We start from the raw sequence: 18,248 nt of genomic DNA, 5'->3' as shown, positions 1-18,248 counted from the left end.
TGAATAGCTTGGTATGTTCTTTCCTATTATAATGTAAATGTTTATTCATGTGGAATAATCATTCCATAAACGGTTACCTTCATATCTGAACTTCCAGAAGTTCATATATCATCACAAATGTTGCAACAGCTGTCCATACAACCCAGTAAAGCAAATTCTCTTGTACTAGTTCTAGGGGAGTACCTTGAAGAACTGCTTATTTGTCTTCAGAATTTACATTTGGCCAATTAGTTTTCTTTTTCAGAGAGAAATGTACCTTCAGCTATTAAATTACATAAATTATATGAAAAAAAGTAAATAACTGGAAATAGACAAAGCAGAATAAAATAATGTGAACTGCTTCTCCCTGAAACAGGTCTTGAGTCCAGAAAGCCCCTATTGCATAGTTAGCATAGATACAACAAAAAGGATGAAAGCTTCCATTCTGCATGTAATTAATAAGAAATTTAATTACTTATCAAGAAATTTTATTTTTTCACACTACTGTGTCCCACAGGAGTATTAGCCCTCATATGGAGCCATGGAATCTCCTTGAAAACTGTGCTTATTAAAATTATGTAAAGTGAGCTCAGTGGTATTATTAATCCATTTTATAGAAAAGAATGCACCAACTTGTCATGTGAATTCCTTGTTACAGAAGCACAGATCTTTCAAAGGCATACTCAGGTAACTAGGTTTCTGCTCAAGTGTTATGCACAGATGTAGGAAATTATGGCTAGGAAAGATTTCTGTGCATTCCCTCTTCCGATAGCGATCAAGGAAATTTTAGCTATTTCTGAATAAGGACAGCATTCTGACAGACTTTGAAAAAAAAAAAAAAAAGCAGTAATGCAAAGGAAATGATTAATGAATGTGTGAATAGAATTCCAAGCTGTTAGTTTAAACGTCTGCACAGCAAGCTATTGTAACCCCTCTGGAACTAGTCTTTAAATTAGGGCAACTTGCTTTGTACTTCAGATTTTAAAATAATCTATATACCTTCTAAGTAGAAGTTATTATATAGGAGCATTAGGTACATTAATTTTCTATACATATGCAGAATTACTTTGGGCTCTGGTACTAAATGGCCATGATGAAATTTATATCCAGTCAGTGCTTCCTCAGTTGGTCTTTCAGATGAAGTTATTAAAGGGAGCTGAAGGTTAAAAACATATTAAAGGTGACAGTTTCACTTACACGTTTGAGAGCTTTCAAGTGCTCTTGTATTTTTAGCTAACAGGAAATAACAAGATGTTTTAGGTTCATTTACTTGGCTTGTAGATTTTTGTTCAACTATTGTAAAGGTCTTTTAACGATACAGACCATTGCTGAATTAAAGATGATATATGCAGAGATAAATGCTTACAGCTAAGCAAACTTATCTCATAGCCCCCTCCCCTTCTCAACAGGAATAAAAGCTATAGAAAGGTTGCAAGTTGAATGAATCTCATTCAGCATTTCCAGTTTCCACAGGTAAGAATTATGAACATGTTCCTCTCTCTGTTAGACATCATTAAAGGAATAAAGGAGAGCACTGAGACTTAAGGCACCACTCTGAGCTATCTATACACTCAATTTTGATTCCCAAGCATTGTAGAGGCCACTTTCCCTTAGGCCTATCTGGATGTCAAAGTTGGAGGTCTCCTGGTAGTTGTACCTGTCAAGAGGATATTGCCCATGCTTCAACAAGTAAACCTAATAAAAGCCTTCAAGAAAGAGCCATCAGCCTCCTGTAAGCAGGCTAATGAGTTCATCAGACCTAACAGTTCTATGAAAAATAATCAAGTCTATTCCAGTTTTCCTGTGAAAGTTATGATGGAGACCTGCTTATGGAGCTTTATGTTTGGCCTGTGTAGACTATAAGACAGTATCCATGAAGTTTTCAAATGGAAGTTGAAGTGAGGTTTTTCCTTTATTAATCAACAATCCAAGAACCAGAAAACAGGTAAGAAAATTCTAAACATGTTGGGGCTTTGAGTCGAATTATCCAGCTGTTATTAAACAAATTACCTTACTGACTCTCTGGACTAAAGTGCAAAAATGGAAATTGATGAAAAGCTATGGCTACAGATAATCTTTAAAAAACAAAAAAAAAGTCCAGAACTGGAAATATGGTGGATGAATCACTGTAAGGCCGAACTAAAACTCAGTGAAAACTCCACTTCAGTGCAACAAGAAAGTTTTAAGCCCATCTAAGTTTGCTAGGCTGCACATTCACATTGTGCATGTTATCTATAAGGCATAGTAGAGTAGAACATCATGCAGAGATACTCAGCCAGATCTAAAAACCTTTAGCTTAGGTACAAAGAGCATAGCTCTTTAATGTATCACTTTGCCTAAACTAATTTCCATAGCCCAGCACCCTTACCTAGCCCTCTTTCTGAAAAAGCTATAATTTGCTTCCTTTTATTCCTTGGACAGGGAGTATAGAGTTAAGAGTGCAAAATTCTGATGTGTAAAAATTCTGAATAGCAAATTGTAATGGGACGTGATGGCCCTATGAGACACAAGAGAGTGTTTTCCAGTAACAGAAAAAACCCAAACTTTTCTAAAAAGTAGTATTCCAAAGTGGAGAGAAATACTAGTATTTCTACCCTCTCTCTGGAAAGTACCAAGAGAGGGTCAAGAATAGTTTTCTGAAAATCAACTTAAAACAAAGGGCATTCAAAAATAGGTTATAATGTTTTCCTCCCTGCAAGAAGTTCTCTAGGCAATGGTTCCAAATGAAAATCGTTTGATGTAGATTCAAATATAAATACAGAGGTCCTGTGGTTTTTCTTGATTCCTGTAAAAAAGAAATAAAAAAATCTTTCTTTTTTTCCTGGAATGTGAGTCACAGAAGACATTGTAAACAGATTTAATCACAATAGCAACTAGTCAGTCTTTTTTGTTATTTTTATATATTAAATTTATCTCTGAGGAATCACGACATTCTTCTTTCAGGTAAACATCTTCTGAAGGATTACATAGTATATATTATAACAATTCATGCAGTGAATGAAATAATGCAGGAAATGAGCTGTTTTACAGCTAAAACACTGTATTAAAGCTATTAATAGCTAATTCTAATTTAGTACAGTTATAATTCCTTGCATATTCCCATTAATCCTAAACTGCAAATTTAATGAAAACAGAAAATAGGGTGTCTTGCATTAACTGAAATGCTTTTTAAAAATATAGATGGTTTCTTCCTGGGCCCTGTACTGTTCCATTTAAAAGAAAACGAGTACAGGATTTCATCCACAAATGAGGATGCAATTTTTTGCTATAACTAATAGGCATCCAATCTACGTTCCTGTAGATTGGTTCCTTCACAATATTGAGTAAATCATCATGCACAGGTCACCAGAGGCATATGGGTAAATTCATTGTGTTAGCTGCTATTCATAGCTTATGTAAAAGTAGTCAGTTAGATAATAATTCAAAAACAAAACAGCAAACAACATCACAGAACAACCAAAGTTAATATGAATATCCTAATACTAAACAGAAAAAAAAGCTTGCATTATTTGTAGTATCACTGCAACAAAATAATGATATTTCACACTTTCATCTTTTGTCTGAGGAAACAATTTTCACACGCTAATGAAATGACACTTGGAACCTTCTTTTAATGGCATAATTCTGAAAAACAGTATATGAAGACATATGTATGTCTAATTCACCCTCAGTAAATGACCAATTTTTCTTGTAACAAAAATCTACTGGATTTTTTAATCTAATGAAACCGCATTGTAGTTAATAGTTTAACAGAAAAAACACAGGCATAATAAGCACTTTATCTCTCATCTCCAATATATTTTTTTTTTTCCTACCTTCATTACATATGGACATAGAACAATCCCTGTCCCTTGAGATTTGGGAAAAATTATCTTCAGAAACATTTAGCAAATGTTTCAGTACTTCATTCATCAGCAGGAATAATAAACCACTGGATTGAGCTTTTTAAAGAATTCACCAATTCAAATTTGTTCACCTATTTTAACAAGAAATCTTCTTAACCCACAAAGTTCTACTTTTATTTCTGTCTCTCATGAAGGAATCTAACAGTAGGAAGAAATAACACAGGCTGTGGGTAACATTATCTCTATGTGAGAGGGAGATGACATAACAAAAATACACAGTTATAGCATCATGATTTTGTAATGTTATCAAAATATGTCCATTTCTACATCCTATTTGAAATACTATCCTGAGGAAAAAGGCAACCTTATTAAAACACTAATAATAGTTTTCTGTTCCTGTAGAAAGGCTAGCTATATTTAACAGCATATTCTTTTATACGGCACCTTTTCTTCAGCACTGCTAAACTATGCCCAAGTCAAATGACAAGATCTGGTAATCATAACTGGTTTCCTACAGTGTCCTCACTATCTGTGGCATCTGAGTGTTTGGCAGCACAAGGTGGAAAATCTGTCTGAAGAATTCCAACATCTGTTACATATTTCCACTTCCTCAAATTATAACTTATTACTGCATGGTTGAACTGTATCTTTTTGCCAGTTTGAGGTCCAAGTGGCTAACAAAGCAGCAAAACTTTTCTAAGAGAAAGCTCAGGAATCAGCAAAACATTATTAAACCAGAAAAGTTAAAACAATGAAAATATAAAGAAAAATTATAATAGCGGTAATACAATAACTAAGCCTATACTCGTACTCAGGGTTCCACTCAGCAGTATACAGACAGTATGTAACCTGTATAATTTGAGGCACATCAGAGGCTGAAATTAAGCTTAAAACATTTTGCTGCATATGTGCTTTATTGTTTTTATAAATAAAGTAAGAAGCTAAACAAAGTCATCTAATAATGAAAATACTTTTCTCAGAAAGAGTACACAGTAGAGACTATTAAAACCCACAAACTTCAAGGTCCTAAGGATACAGAAAGAAGGAACTTCAGTAAAAATACGAAGGAAAAAAACCTCCTCCTGTTTTTGTGATCTAATTCATTTCACAGCCTGTACGAGTTCTCACAGAATTGCTCCATCTATCAGGAAAAATAAAAGGAAATGAACTCCTAAAATATGAGCAATATAAACAGAAAAATGTTCAGTAATGAAAGATAACAAAACAGAGGAAAAAAAATTTTCAACAATAGCTGACAAAAAATAATTGAGGAGAAAAAAATCATACTATATTACTTAGTTGTTCAGTATTGACAAGAGGCAATGATATAAATTCATAACAAGTAATGAAGATTTTAAGGAAACTTGTTATATAAGCAAAAGACAGAAAGCAAAAATCACACTAACAAGACACTTTCAAGTGGAACTTGACAAATCCAAGGAAGCAAATGCAACTTCCAAATAAGATTTTTGGTTGAGACTCTGAAAGTATCGTGGCTGAATTAACAGTGCAAAGGGACTGCAAAGTCATCCTTTAACTAGCTTGCGATAGTGGGCAGATTCAAATGAAAACAGAAGACTCTGGTAAGGATTTAAATTTTTTCAAAAAAATAGATATGCCTTTGGATCTTAGCAATGTAACTTTTACTTTGGGAGTAAATACTAAGCAATACTGGATACAAAGTCAACATATACAAAACCAAAACACAGAGCGAGTATAAATCAAACTTTTTCAGGACTTAAGGAAAAAAAAAAAAACCCAACCAAACAGAAAAGCGCCCTCCCAGCACAGGAATAGCTGATTCTTGATCTTTTCACTCTAATTCTCTCTATATACACAGAAGTCACAGAGGTATTATGAATTTAGGAATAAATGACTCAAATTGACAACAGGATTCTAATAATACTTTTTTTCCCCTTTACATAATCAGGAACTACCAGAGAATAAAGAAGTTCTGAGAAAGTCTAACTTTGCTTTAGGCAGAAGAGCAGCAGACCTGAAAAGACACATCTAGATGAGCTATGTTTAAGGATGAGAGGTTAGGTGCAAAATTAATTAGATGAAAATGTAATGGGAATGACTGATAGGAAAGACTTCGTTTTGGAGGGAATGAATACACAGTTATTCCCACAGCAGGAAACTGCAAGATTTCTGAGAACTGAGAGGAAATGCTCAAAGAAGGGGGCATGATAAATACTCTCAAGACTATCACAGTTGGAATTAATGAACCAGAAAGGTTATGTCTACTGCATTCTTCATTTTTTCAGCTTGCAACTCTTCAGGATTATTCAAGTACCTACTACTCTCACTATAAAAATTGGCTAATGTATCCTAAAAATGCAAATATTCAAAATTCTCTAAGAATCTAGTTTGCATATGCTCCCTTCAAGATCAGGCATTAAATAGATTTCACAATTACTACCATCATATGGGAAAAACATAGAACCTCTTTTGTTTACAACAGGGGAAAAAAATAATCAAAGTCATAGAATAAGCATTATTATATAAACATGTTCAACATTATGAGTAGATATAAAAACAAGATTTCAAATAATAGAAAATTATACTTCCTGACTGTGGAACTAAGTTGCTGAATGAAATAAACATTTTCTTGGGCAAACAATCACTTACTATACAAGACAACTACTTTTTACATTTGACATTTTAGGCATTGTCAGGGGACTTACTGGTACTCTTCACAGAAGGCTATGCAAAACACATCAAAATACATCATCCAAATACTGGAGAAGATAAGGTATCTATCACATTCCAGCAACTCATTACTATTGTCACACCAGTCTTTTGCTTGTCCACAAGCTGTTCTTGGAAGCATCACACACTTGAAAAAACTGAGTTCTAGCAAATGGAACTTCTATTCTGACTGACCTTTCAGCAAATTGTTTTCAAATTAAAGCTCAGCCAGTACTTTTCTGAGCGTGTCTCAAAAAAAGGGCACAAGATTTCATACACCATCCAACAGATTTTGAACTTCTATTTGTCATACAAATGACAGCCAACATAATGATAAAGAAGAGTGGAAAAAGAATTAAGGACATGGGGCTAACTCTACTTATCTTAAATGTTGCTTCATCTACAAATGCAAGATTTGTTTCATAGCTTCACATAAAATCATCACAAAAATACCAATATGCAAAATTGCAGAGGAAGCATTAAACCGAGTTCTTTCTTTTTCGTCTGACACTTCCAGTAATGTTCTGTCTCAGCAATTACACTAGCAGCTCCTTTGGCTTCTTAAACTATGGAAAAAAATTCAGCATAATATACTCTCTTCAGCATAATATACTCTATACAAAGGAAAACTGCAGGCCACATATCCTTAAGGCACATCCTTAAGGGTTTACTGAGTAGAAGAAAAGAAGTCCAGCCCAGGAAAGGAATATGCATGGAACTGAACTACAGAATTAAAGACCTCTATTCCTTGTCATTCTTTATTCTTCTTTTACGTGAATCAAAATGGAAAATATGCAGACTAACAAAATTAAGGACCACAGTAAAATATATCCCCCTTGACTACATCCAAGCATGAAAACACTACAGAGAATGTCCATTTGTATCTCTTTGGTTGATATTGTTTCCTCAGGAAGACATAGAGAAAAAGAGGAATACTGTCAAGTCATAATTTGGAGATGGAAATGGGCGATGTGAGTAGCACTTCACATATACTTTGATCCCTCCCCATCCAAGAATGCCTGTTTCACACTGTTTAGAAGATAGTAAGGAAGGAGACCATCAAGGTAAGGAAAGAAAAGTGCAAGATAAATAGAGGGAAAATGACTTCTCATAAATGAGAAGTGATTTGCTGCAGGTATTTAAGATTTTATTTTACCTTAATACACAGATAATTGACTGTTTTAAAAAGAATATAAAAATCAACTTCAATATAGTCTACATTTTTAACACCATCTACTTTGAATAGCAAGAGAAATTTCTGGTACATCATCATTTCTAGGGCTTCCAGTGAAAACAGGTCATTCCTTTCACATTATCATGCTCATGGTCTAGCAACCTCAATGAGAAAATTCCTTAGAATATCATAGTCCTAGATAGTAAATACTTTTAAATAATAGATGCTTACTTACTCCATCTTTTTATGGTGCCTTTTATGGTCCATGCTTTTTAAAGTTACTCTGTCTCTATGTCTTCTCTATGTTCAGAAGAAAAACCTACTCTGATGTTTGAACAGAGTACTTCTATTCATATTTGAACAGAGTACTTCTATACTTCTATTGGAAAACAGGGAAAGCTGAAAAGACACTCAATGCCCCATATTGAAGTACGGAACCACAGAATATTGCCAGTGATACCTACCTCTGCTAGCTGCATCCAGCCCAGGCAATAGCTTAGTTACAAAGTCTCAGTGATGAAATCGTATTTCCCCATAAGTATGAAATATATTTAATGAACTTAAATTATATATATTAAAAATTGCTGCTCTTTCCCGCTAAAAATCGAAGTATGCATAGCCTGTAGACCTTTTCCATGCCTCATTCGTCATAAAAGATTGCTAGCACTTACTAAAGAAGGTAGAACTATGATCTAAATTTGTCAGTAATCTCACAGAGAGATAAATTTTACTGTCAGATGTCTGGTTTGTTTCGGGGTTTTGTTTGGGGTTTTTGTTTTTAATATTAATACTTTAGAAAATACATATTGTTCTACCCCATGTGGCATCTCACTTCTAGCACTGACCACAATACCTGACTATACCGAAGCACTTTTATTAACTTGCTGTTATATGTGCCTTCATTTTCTGAGTATTAAAAATTTCTATTCAAAAGTTTGTTTATCATTTTTTTCAGTATGTATTTTCATACAGCACATGAGTTAAACCACAAGATCAAAGTTGGTGTTCATTTTCAGGAGGCAACATCAAATATGTTTGTGTCTCAGAAAATGATAAGGATAAAATTTATGATTTTCCAACTTGTAATAAACTGACATGTGTTTTCCAATGACATTTTCTCTGATATCCTCAAATGTTAGAAACATAGCTTTCCTAAATATTCACTACATGACGTGACTGATTCCTGGCATAGAGGAGAAGAGTTCTCATTGTCCTGTTCATTGATGAAAGGCACCATGACCCTGGTGCCCCTGAATATGCCACAAGAATGCCTGGTTTGCTTTTTGAAATGTTGATATGAGAGTGTATTTCCTTGAAAAAAACAGCAGCCCTGGAGATTGTTCCCCAGGAAGCATCCGTGATCATCAATTTCTTTGAGGGAACTGGTCCTTTCAACACATTTCAGGAAAGGGGAAAGGGGACACATAAGCTCCAGTCCTACGGGACATTTGAGATCAGATATTCAAGACAAGTGACATTAACATACTAAGAAAAGGGTAGATGTAGAAATACCTGGCATCTGTGGGCAGTAACTGAATAGTAACTGATACCGCCAGCTCATCTCTCAAGTGTTTTTTTCAAAAGCAATGGAGAGTGATAACGATTAATACAGAGGGACACTTCACTGGGAGGTGGTTCAGTATAGTATGTCAGAGAGTATATTGAACTTCAAGCCGACGAAACTAAACTAGAAAATAGACCAGAGCTTTCTTACTTTAGGATCAGTGGGGAAGGCATCTGTCAGAAGGGCCAGAATAGAAAATGGCTCAGAATTTTACTTTGGAGAAGTGTCTGCAATTTTAGCAATGTCCTAAGCCGCAGACCTATGGAGTTAGATCCAGTAGAAGAGTACAGTGAAAAGATAGCTGACAGACCTGAAACAAAATACAGAACTGAAGAAAATTTGTTTTGATGGGCTGATGGTTCCCTCCTGTAGATGATTATGATGCTACCTACAGCTAGCCAGTATGCTGCAAAACCTCACATGTAATGATCAAAGATGAATAGCAGAAATTTGTCCAGGAGGAAACAGAGATAAAACCATAGAACTAGGCCTTTCACATCTTCCCCTAACCTGGAAGATACAGCCTTGTACACTGACCATATCAGCAGTATGGTACCCCTCTAGACAGACTTATAACATGCATCTCCATCACAGGCAGAACACCCTGATAAAATACAGCTTCAAAATCAAAAGCTTAAATAAACTCTAACAATACATTAAAGACAAGCAGAGAAAAACAGCCTTTACTCCTCAGAGAGACATTTTTGGGAGGAAAGGGTATGGGAACTTAGGGAGAAAATGGGATTAGGAGAAAGCATGAGGAAGGATTTAGTATATGAGATGATCTTGATTTTGTGGAACGGGAAATAAAACAGCAGAAAATTTAGAAGAAATGGCAAATGAGGATAAAAAACTATGTGGGTTGACAAAAGTTTTACACGGGCTTAAAAGTTTGAAGGCAAAATACTGCTTGTAAGGCAAGAATATTAGAAGGGAAAAAAAAGCAGCTATGTTTGTGTACAGAACATACTTGCACTGTGTGATTATTACTGCACCAAAAAAATTAATTCTTTACAGTGGTATAGATACTCATAATTCTCCATGTAAAGGTGGATATGCATGTACAAGCCCATAACATAGAATCTGAATCAAGTTGGTGTATAATCATTAGTAATCATTTCAGCAATCTTAACTGTTAGCACTGAACAAAATCAAATGTTAAAATAAACACCAAAGCACACATTTAAGAATAGATGTATTCAAAAATAATAAAAACGTACTACACATTTCTCGGATCTCTTCCAACAAAGATTTATGAATGAACAAAATTTGCCAGTATAAATCCTATTTTATTAAACCTGGTAGTTCTACAATAAGTACTCACACTTGTCTACTTGATTAGGCTTCAAAATCCCAGTTTTATATTATAATTAAAGGTGGTAAACCTTGATTGAGTTGAATGAGAAATGACTTCGAAGTTTGTGAACAAAATGTAAACCTTTTCTGGTATCCACAGGGGCTGTTAAATTGTGTTAAATGTAGACATGATGTGAACTGGGCACTGTGTTATGTCATAAATACTCTCCTGTCCTACAACCAAGAATAGGTCCCTTACATTGTTAGGTTGTCCCCAGGTAAATCTGAACCTCTTGAACATGTTTCCACATTTCTGTCCCCACTTTTGGGTTTGTGATGCAAATGTAACAGATCACAGGAGAAATATTTTTGCTCAATCTGTAAGTACACCCTCAAAAAATCTTCCTATAATTCTTCCAGATTTCATGAGATTCACTCCTTTTTAACATTCAGAAAATGATATCAAGTCAGTAAACAATACGTTCATTTCAGAAACACAAAACATTTTCTTAAAATTCATTTTTACTTGCTTTTTTATGCAGAGCTTTACAGTAAGCATTAAATAGCTGTAGTTCTGTGCAAGAAACTCCTCATTCATGATGGAATCAATTTCTCCAAACTATTACATCTTTCTTTCATACTGTTTATACAGATGCTTATATATTTAATACATTTGCAGTAAGTGCTAATTGATATGGTCAGAACAGTGAAATGGTCATAAAACATTGTTGGAAATGGTGGAATACTTCAAATGGACTTTTGATGTATTTAGGTCTAATATACCCCAAGAAAATTAAATAAACAAACTATTATCCATTGTATTTCTAGTAGAATTGTTGATAACAGTACTTAAAAGGTAACTGTTAATACTGTTTAATTGCAATGTAAACAACTTCAGGATGCTATTAATAATTAGCTTTTTTTTTTTTTAAACTTATATACTAATGTTCATTATTATTTTGATTCAAGAGCTGTACCTAAGTCAAACCAAGATATTTTCAATAACAAACCAGGTTTACGCTGTTCAGACACTCATCAGTAATTGTTGTGATTCCAAATACTTGCTATGCAGTGTGCTTTTACTCAAGTCACGTTAAATGAGCCAATATAGGCCTATTTATGTATATATATTTCTGAATATTATGTAATTCCTCATGGCTCGGATTTGGGTTTTTTTATGTAAGATTTCTATGACATAAAAATAGTTTTGGACAACAGATGTTTGTGTCTACCATCTAAGAAGCACCAAAAATTCAGGCCAAAAATTTGTGCAAATCACATACAATCAAATTCTGCATTTAACTACATAAATTAATTGCATTTTTTCTCCAAGACTATAGAAAGTGGCAACTGTTAAAGGAGTAAGTATTAAGTTGCTCTGAGACTTTTTCTCAGTGCTACGCTCTTCTTGAATCTGTTCTAAGCAGGTTTAAATGTTACAAAACACCTTTGATCCCAACAGATGAAGAGTCATTATTTTTTTTGCATTTTTAAATACTTGTGTTTACTGTTATGCTGAGGACACAAGGTGAAAGACTGATTATTTTCTTTGGTGATCATATATGTTAATATTTTTTCAAACAGAAAAGAGCTGAAACTAAAAGAAACTCACAAAGATTTTTGTACGTGCACATCCATACCTGAGCATTAAGAAGTTCTTCACATTTGTGAGAATGTTTTTCAATTGCTAGTATATACTGTTTTTCAATAGCTGCTTCTTGCTGTTGAACTGTAGATTGTAGCAGTGCCTGCAAAAAGAAAGTACAGAGTATTCAACAAAGATATAACTGGGATGTTTATTGGTAACTGCAGATCTACTAATACTTGTGTATAAGCAGAATGTGGAATGCTATGATAAATTTGGAATGTGCAACTATTAAAGTACCTTTCTATGTAACACTACCTTGTTTTCAGTCAGGACTAAAATTTTTTGGATCTCAGATTTCTTATACACAGTCTGCTTAAAAAAGCAGCACAGAGAAGATAGAGAGGGAGAGTATTTCTGTTAAATATACTCAGTTTAGTGGGACCACACAAGAAGAGAAGCATATGAAAGCTGCTGAAGAAAAAAAAAAAAAAGCCAGACATATTTCCCTGGCTGACAAAACTCCACATCCTCTCGGCACAGTGTAAGATCCCATGGGCCAAGCATGATCTTCACAACCACAAGTCAAGTAAAAACAGATGGAAATTCTGAGTAATTTAAAACATAAAAGAACACCCCCCCCCCAGGAAGTTCACACTCAAATGTGAAGCAGTGGAAGTCAAAAGTGTGGAAAGTCGAAGTACCAAGACAGTAACAAGATGATGATAAAATTAGGAACTCTATGTGTGTGCACATGTGTGCGTGCGCATGTGTGTATTCACATGCACTTGACTGAACTCTGCAGAATTTCCAGCATCTGAATGCAAAACGAGAAATAAAAATACTTTAAGATAAGTGAAAAACCAAATTACATTTGAGGAATTACACTCAGGCTTCCTTAAACAATTATGGTATTTAAATGCAGGATTTACCTAACTCATGCTATGCAAGTCTTTTTCCCTAATATTATAAAATATTTATGTCACTTTCCAAATATTCATTGGGCTATTTATACACAATGTAGCAAACTATTTTTAACTAGTAATCAATATAGTGAAGTAGTTGAAATTCCTGTGTAAGTTAAAACAGACATAAATTTTATAGAAAACAGACCTTTGGCCCAAATGCAGACAAGAAAAAAAAAATCCCCTCTTTCAAACAATCTTTATTTTAGAGATATATTTACTTCGTGGAACATAACACACATTAAATACAATTTTGAATACTTAAAAAAAAAAAAACCAAAACAAAAACACAAACCAAAAATGTATTAAAAAAACCTTCTTACAATTTTTGAACTACCTTTCCAAATTTTCCACTTATTAGCCTCTTATGCCAAAATCAGTGTTCTTCAGTAATGCTATAGCATGGTATTAGTTTCAGCACAGGTTCAGAAAGATTTAAAAGGTAAAAATGGTGCTTAACATATACTTTAATCAAAGTATAAGAATACATTTACTGGAGTTTGCAGGGGATTTAGCTAGCCAAAAGTTTACTTTCATAAAAGCCAATTTCTTTCTAACTAAATTTAGGTCTTTTATTGATATACATTCAGGCAATCACAAAAACTTAACACTCAAAGAATTGTAACTTCTGTATGTGAAACTTTATATGCTAAATCCTACTGTGTATAAACTAGAATTGCCACATATCACTGGCAAAAAATAAGTCTGTACTTCGGGGTATGGGAGTTTTTTTGCCTAAACTATTGTGACAAGAATTGTTTCATATAACTGGCACAAAAGAAAAAAAAATCAAATTCTGATCTTAGGCAAAACAGTAACAGAATGGTCATTAAGTTGCAATGCAATTTCTCAGATAGCTTTTTGCTCACGCCAAGGAGTGAGTCACTTTATGCACTTTACTATGCAAACTTAACTGGCGACTGTTAAATTTGTATTAAAAGGTATAAAGTTTTCAAGGAAATAATTATTCATTGAATGGCATGTAGAGTTAAAATTTTAAAATTTATTTTATTATTATTATTTTCTTTAGAAAATACATTAAATTCCACATTCAGAAACAAAAGCCTTCCCTTTCTATCATACATACTACTAATAAAGTTTAAATAGTACCACAGAATTGATCCTGTATTTGACTATTCCACTAGTTGGCCGAGTAAGGAGACAGAGAGAAAAATCCCCCTATGTGGCACAGTATGTCAGAGACAGCTTCCATGTTGTGTCATAAAAAAAATCTCCAGACAAAAATCTTTATTTTCGATGGAGAGATGCAGCAGATCAGCCAGTCAAACAGGCCTTTAAAATACAGAATAAATTATTTATGCCAAGGCTCAAATCTTTTCAAGTCACTTAAAAGAAGATGAGGTGTGTCACATAATACCCTGAAATAGCAATAACTCCTTATTATAAAAATAAGATTTCCCCTTTCAAGAGGAATCTGAAGATTGTCAGAACCTTATGGTTTTAAGATATGCTTACAATCAAAACAGAATGCTGAGCTCTAATTTATTGTAGAGTGTAGAATGATTTTATTCTCATGAGAAAATTTTTATGCTCAGGACTGATCATAATTGTCAGTACTGTCAGATAAGGCACTTCTATAAAACAAAGTCTGCTCTTCTGAAGTATGAACAGGAAAGTGTCATAGAGAATTGGCATAACTAGACAAATGTATCTTGCCCTTTAAATTAAAACTTTCATTATTCTTCCTTTATCATTGAAATTATCAGAAATAAGACAATTTTAAAAATAAAATAAAAGCCAAACTTGACAATTTCCTTTCATTCTAATCTAACATGCAGTTGTTGCCTAGGACACTATGTTCATTGCATATATCTGCCTGGCTCCAGCTAACTATAAAAGTAAATATAAACATAAAGATGTCATAAAACAATGTCTTTCCAAGATTGTAAAAAAAGACAAGACAAAAGAAAAAAAACAGTTAACAAATGAGGTTTTCTTCTTCTTTGTCTGATCACAACCATCATTTAAGGTTTCTTGATAGGGTAAATACAGCAGACATGCATGATATCCATCCAAAGCTTTTGCAAATTTCAAGACAATCAACTACGTAAATTACTAATTTAAAAAACTAATTTACTAGTTAAATAATTTACTATTTATATTAATTAATAATTTACTATTACATACATTTAGCTATTTGATGATAGGCATCTCTAACTGTTATATTTACATACTTCCTTCAGTACAATGACACTGAAACTCTTTTGACTAATTGCTATTCTGGTCAACTACTTATTGCTGCTGAAACACCACTTTCTTCTTTAATTAATTACACAATTATCCTGGTGAGCTGATGTTCCATAAATCTGTGGCCACTGACCTAATATCAAGCTGGCATTCTTGAGGAAGTCTCCTTTTAAAAGCTCATTGAATCATTTCAAGTAAGGTTACAGCAGAATGTAGCCTGTGGCATCTGTTGCCTGAAGTCAAAGGGTAGGATTTCAACATGCGTGCTCTTGGTAATCCATTTCTCCTATATACTGTGCAATGAACTTCCTTGACACAGGGTGGCAAGGGTCATCCTGTACCAACAGTCAGTTTCAGGACTGTGATGGCAAGAGGCATCAGTCTTGATGTGGATCTTTTTCTACACTCCTACCACATTTGTTGCCTCAGTCTACACTTGATAGTCATAGAGGAAGTGGTGGGTTCAGATTTTCAGGTTTTCTTTACGTTTATCAACTAGTCCTTCCTGCTTCAGGGCTTTTTTTTTCCCCCCTTCCTCAGCACAACACACTTCACAAGCCCTAACTACATCTGCCTCTAACCAAAAGTGAGGTCACCTTTTAGGTCTTTACTAGAGCCAAATAAACAGTCATCTTTTTCAGGGATTTACTAGATCTTCTTTTCCCATTTGTAATTTCCTCAGCTTTCAAAAATCTTCTGCCTCCCAACCACTTATGTAAGTCGTTGTATCAGGGAACAGTGGTACCTCAGGGACTCTGGTACCTTAGATAAACAACTACTTAAAGCGGTTTGCTTAAAATTCAAATACAAAGCCATGCATGAATATAAGAATGAACTGTATGCATAACCATATGAATGCATAACCATAGTTATGATTGTAAGTACATCATCATTTGAACTGATGCCTTTCCACTAATCAAAGACAGAATTTACAAGGCTTAGGTACTAAATAATCAAAGTATATTTAGGTATAATAAAATAAGAATAGTAACATCTTCCCTCTGACTCCTGAAAAGAAAACAGAAAAATATCACCACAGCTCCAATTAATCAGACAAACGTATATACATTGCCTTCTAACATTTCCTTCTTCCCTGTATCTCATATTACACTTTTACCACTACTAAACTGGACAAAAAACAACATTAACTGAGAAAAACAAGAATTAATGTCTACACTGACATTGTTTTATTAGGTTTGGTTCAGTTATAATTCATTTTCAACTTGGCATAATCTTAGCTAATCAAAACTAAAATTCGGTCAAGTTTTAAGCCTCAGACTTTAATCTATAGCTGTTTTGTCTTGTAGATCAGAAAATGACAGAAGAAAGTAGCACTGAGAAAATTATTAGGGGAAGAAAAGGATGCCAAATTAGCACATCTAGATTTAATTCCTCTAAAACCAGAATTACTTCCGAAAATTACACTAACTTAAGGTAGTCAGTGGGTTTTATTTGGTCAAAAAAACCTGTGACAAGAATAAATTACCTCATATTTTAACAATTAATCTAGCTCGGTATCCTCAGTTTCAGTATAGGAACTTAAGATGACTCAAAGAATTGACAAGAAACTATCAGAGTCAGATATGGAATAGCTAACCTTTAGGTCCCTTTCCAAAATCTATCAGTTATCAGATGGATTGGAGTCTGATGTACAGTTGTATTTTCTTCCTTTCAAAAAAAATGAAAGAAATCATTATATGTTCCTCTCATCTTATCAGGACTAAAACCAGTAGAATTTAACCAAAAGGAAAATTAGGAGTCTGCACACTGCCTCAGTCCTGATTTTCCTTTCTCAGAGAATAGGAAAATGGCTCTTGAACCACTACAGATGAAGCCAAATTTTCTAAGATTTCAAAGATTCGTCGATTATAGTTCTTATTCTAATATCAGTATATCTGGATTCTTGTTAGTAAAGCAGCCTTTACAGCACAAGGAATAACAAAATAATAGCAGAATTGTAGAATCTGCTAGAACCTTGTAGATTCTTGGAGGGGTGGAACATGTTCTGTTGTCTGTAAACTATATGGTTTTACTGTATTATAAGGTAGTTTAAATGCTAGAATTCATTTGGGAGAAGTTCTATCTTCTACTTGCTATTTTATTTTGTCACTTGGAAATAATTCATATTGCCAATGCACATTATACTCCACCACCCAACTGTCTTGTTTTCTGTTCATTGTTTCTGGACATATATACATGAACAACTTTGGGGAGGTTTTTAAAGAACAAATTCAGACTGTTAATGGGAAAGCTAAGGAGTAACATGCATGCTCACATTTAACAGTAACTATATACAGTGTGGTTGCTCCAAATGAACACTCCAAATAACAGGACTTGTAGGATGACAATAACAGCGAAGTAAGTCTTCTTCTGAAGCTTAAACTATCAGAAACGTTCCAAACCATTCAAGAAATCCTGCTTCTTCCCTCCTTTCTCATCACTCTCCTCACCCAAAAAAAGCTATCAGAGAATTGATCCTACTTTTCCTTCACTAACCAAAAATGCCTGGTGGCTTCTGACAGAACAAAGAGAATGAAACCCCTTAAGAACAAGTTCTCTAACAAGTCTTCATATCCGTTTTAGTTTTATATATGATGGGTTATAAAAATCACAGAAGCCGTTATTTTCTCAAACCATTATCAAAACCTTCACGCATTTAAATGACAGTACAAAACATTTTTAAACTAGCTTGCAGAAAGATTAAAAGTGAATCCATCTTAATTTTATAAACTGGAATTTTACCAAAACAAAAAAAAACTTAACTAAGTAAATTAGTCCAAACCCCTGTTTGAACTCAGATAAAGAGCCAACCTTAGCTTTAAGTTTCACACATTAGAATAATTTTGGAAGACCCTGAGTTGAAACTAGATCCAAGCATCATAACAACAATTTTATCCATAATCACCTTGGGGTGTCCTTAAGGGAATACACATCTGTATTG

General features: G+C 34.0%; 1 protein-coding gene across 41 annotated transcripts in view; it reads right to left on the bottom strand.

Moving 5' to 3' along the window:
• Window positions 1-18,248, bottom strand: part of CCDC91 (coiled-coil domain containing 91) — a 259,524-nt gene that overhangs the window by 58,883 nt on the left and 182,393 nt on the right. For all 41 annotated transcript variants that reach the window (XR_012044821.1, XR_012044820.1, XM_072877386.1 and 38 more), the window contains one exon: window positions 12,190-12,297. Coding sequence is in view for 39 of the 41 variants with exons in the window: in XM_072877386.1 (XP_072733487.1) it covers window positions 12,190-12,297 (108 nt within the window). In the remaining 2 variants the exon portion in view is untranslated. The remainder of the gene's footprint in view (window positions 1-12,189; window positions 12,298-18,248) is intronic.

Source organism: Ciconia boyciana, chromosome 1, assembly GCF_034638445.1.
Source record: "Ciconia boyciana chromosome 1, ASM3463844v1, whole genome shotgun sequence".
Classification (NCBI taxonomy): domain Eukaryota; kingdom Metazoa; phylum Chordata; class Aves; order Ciconiiformes; family Ciconiidae; genus Ciconia; species Ciconia boyciana.
Note: the sequence above shows the minus strand (reverse complement) of the source record. Positions and strands in the feature narration are given on the sequence as shown.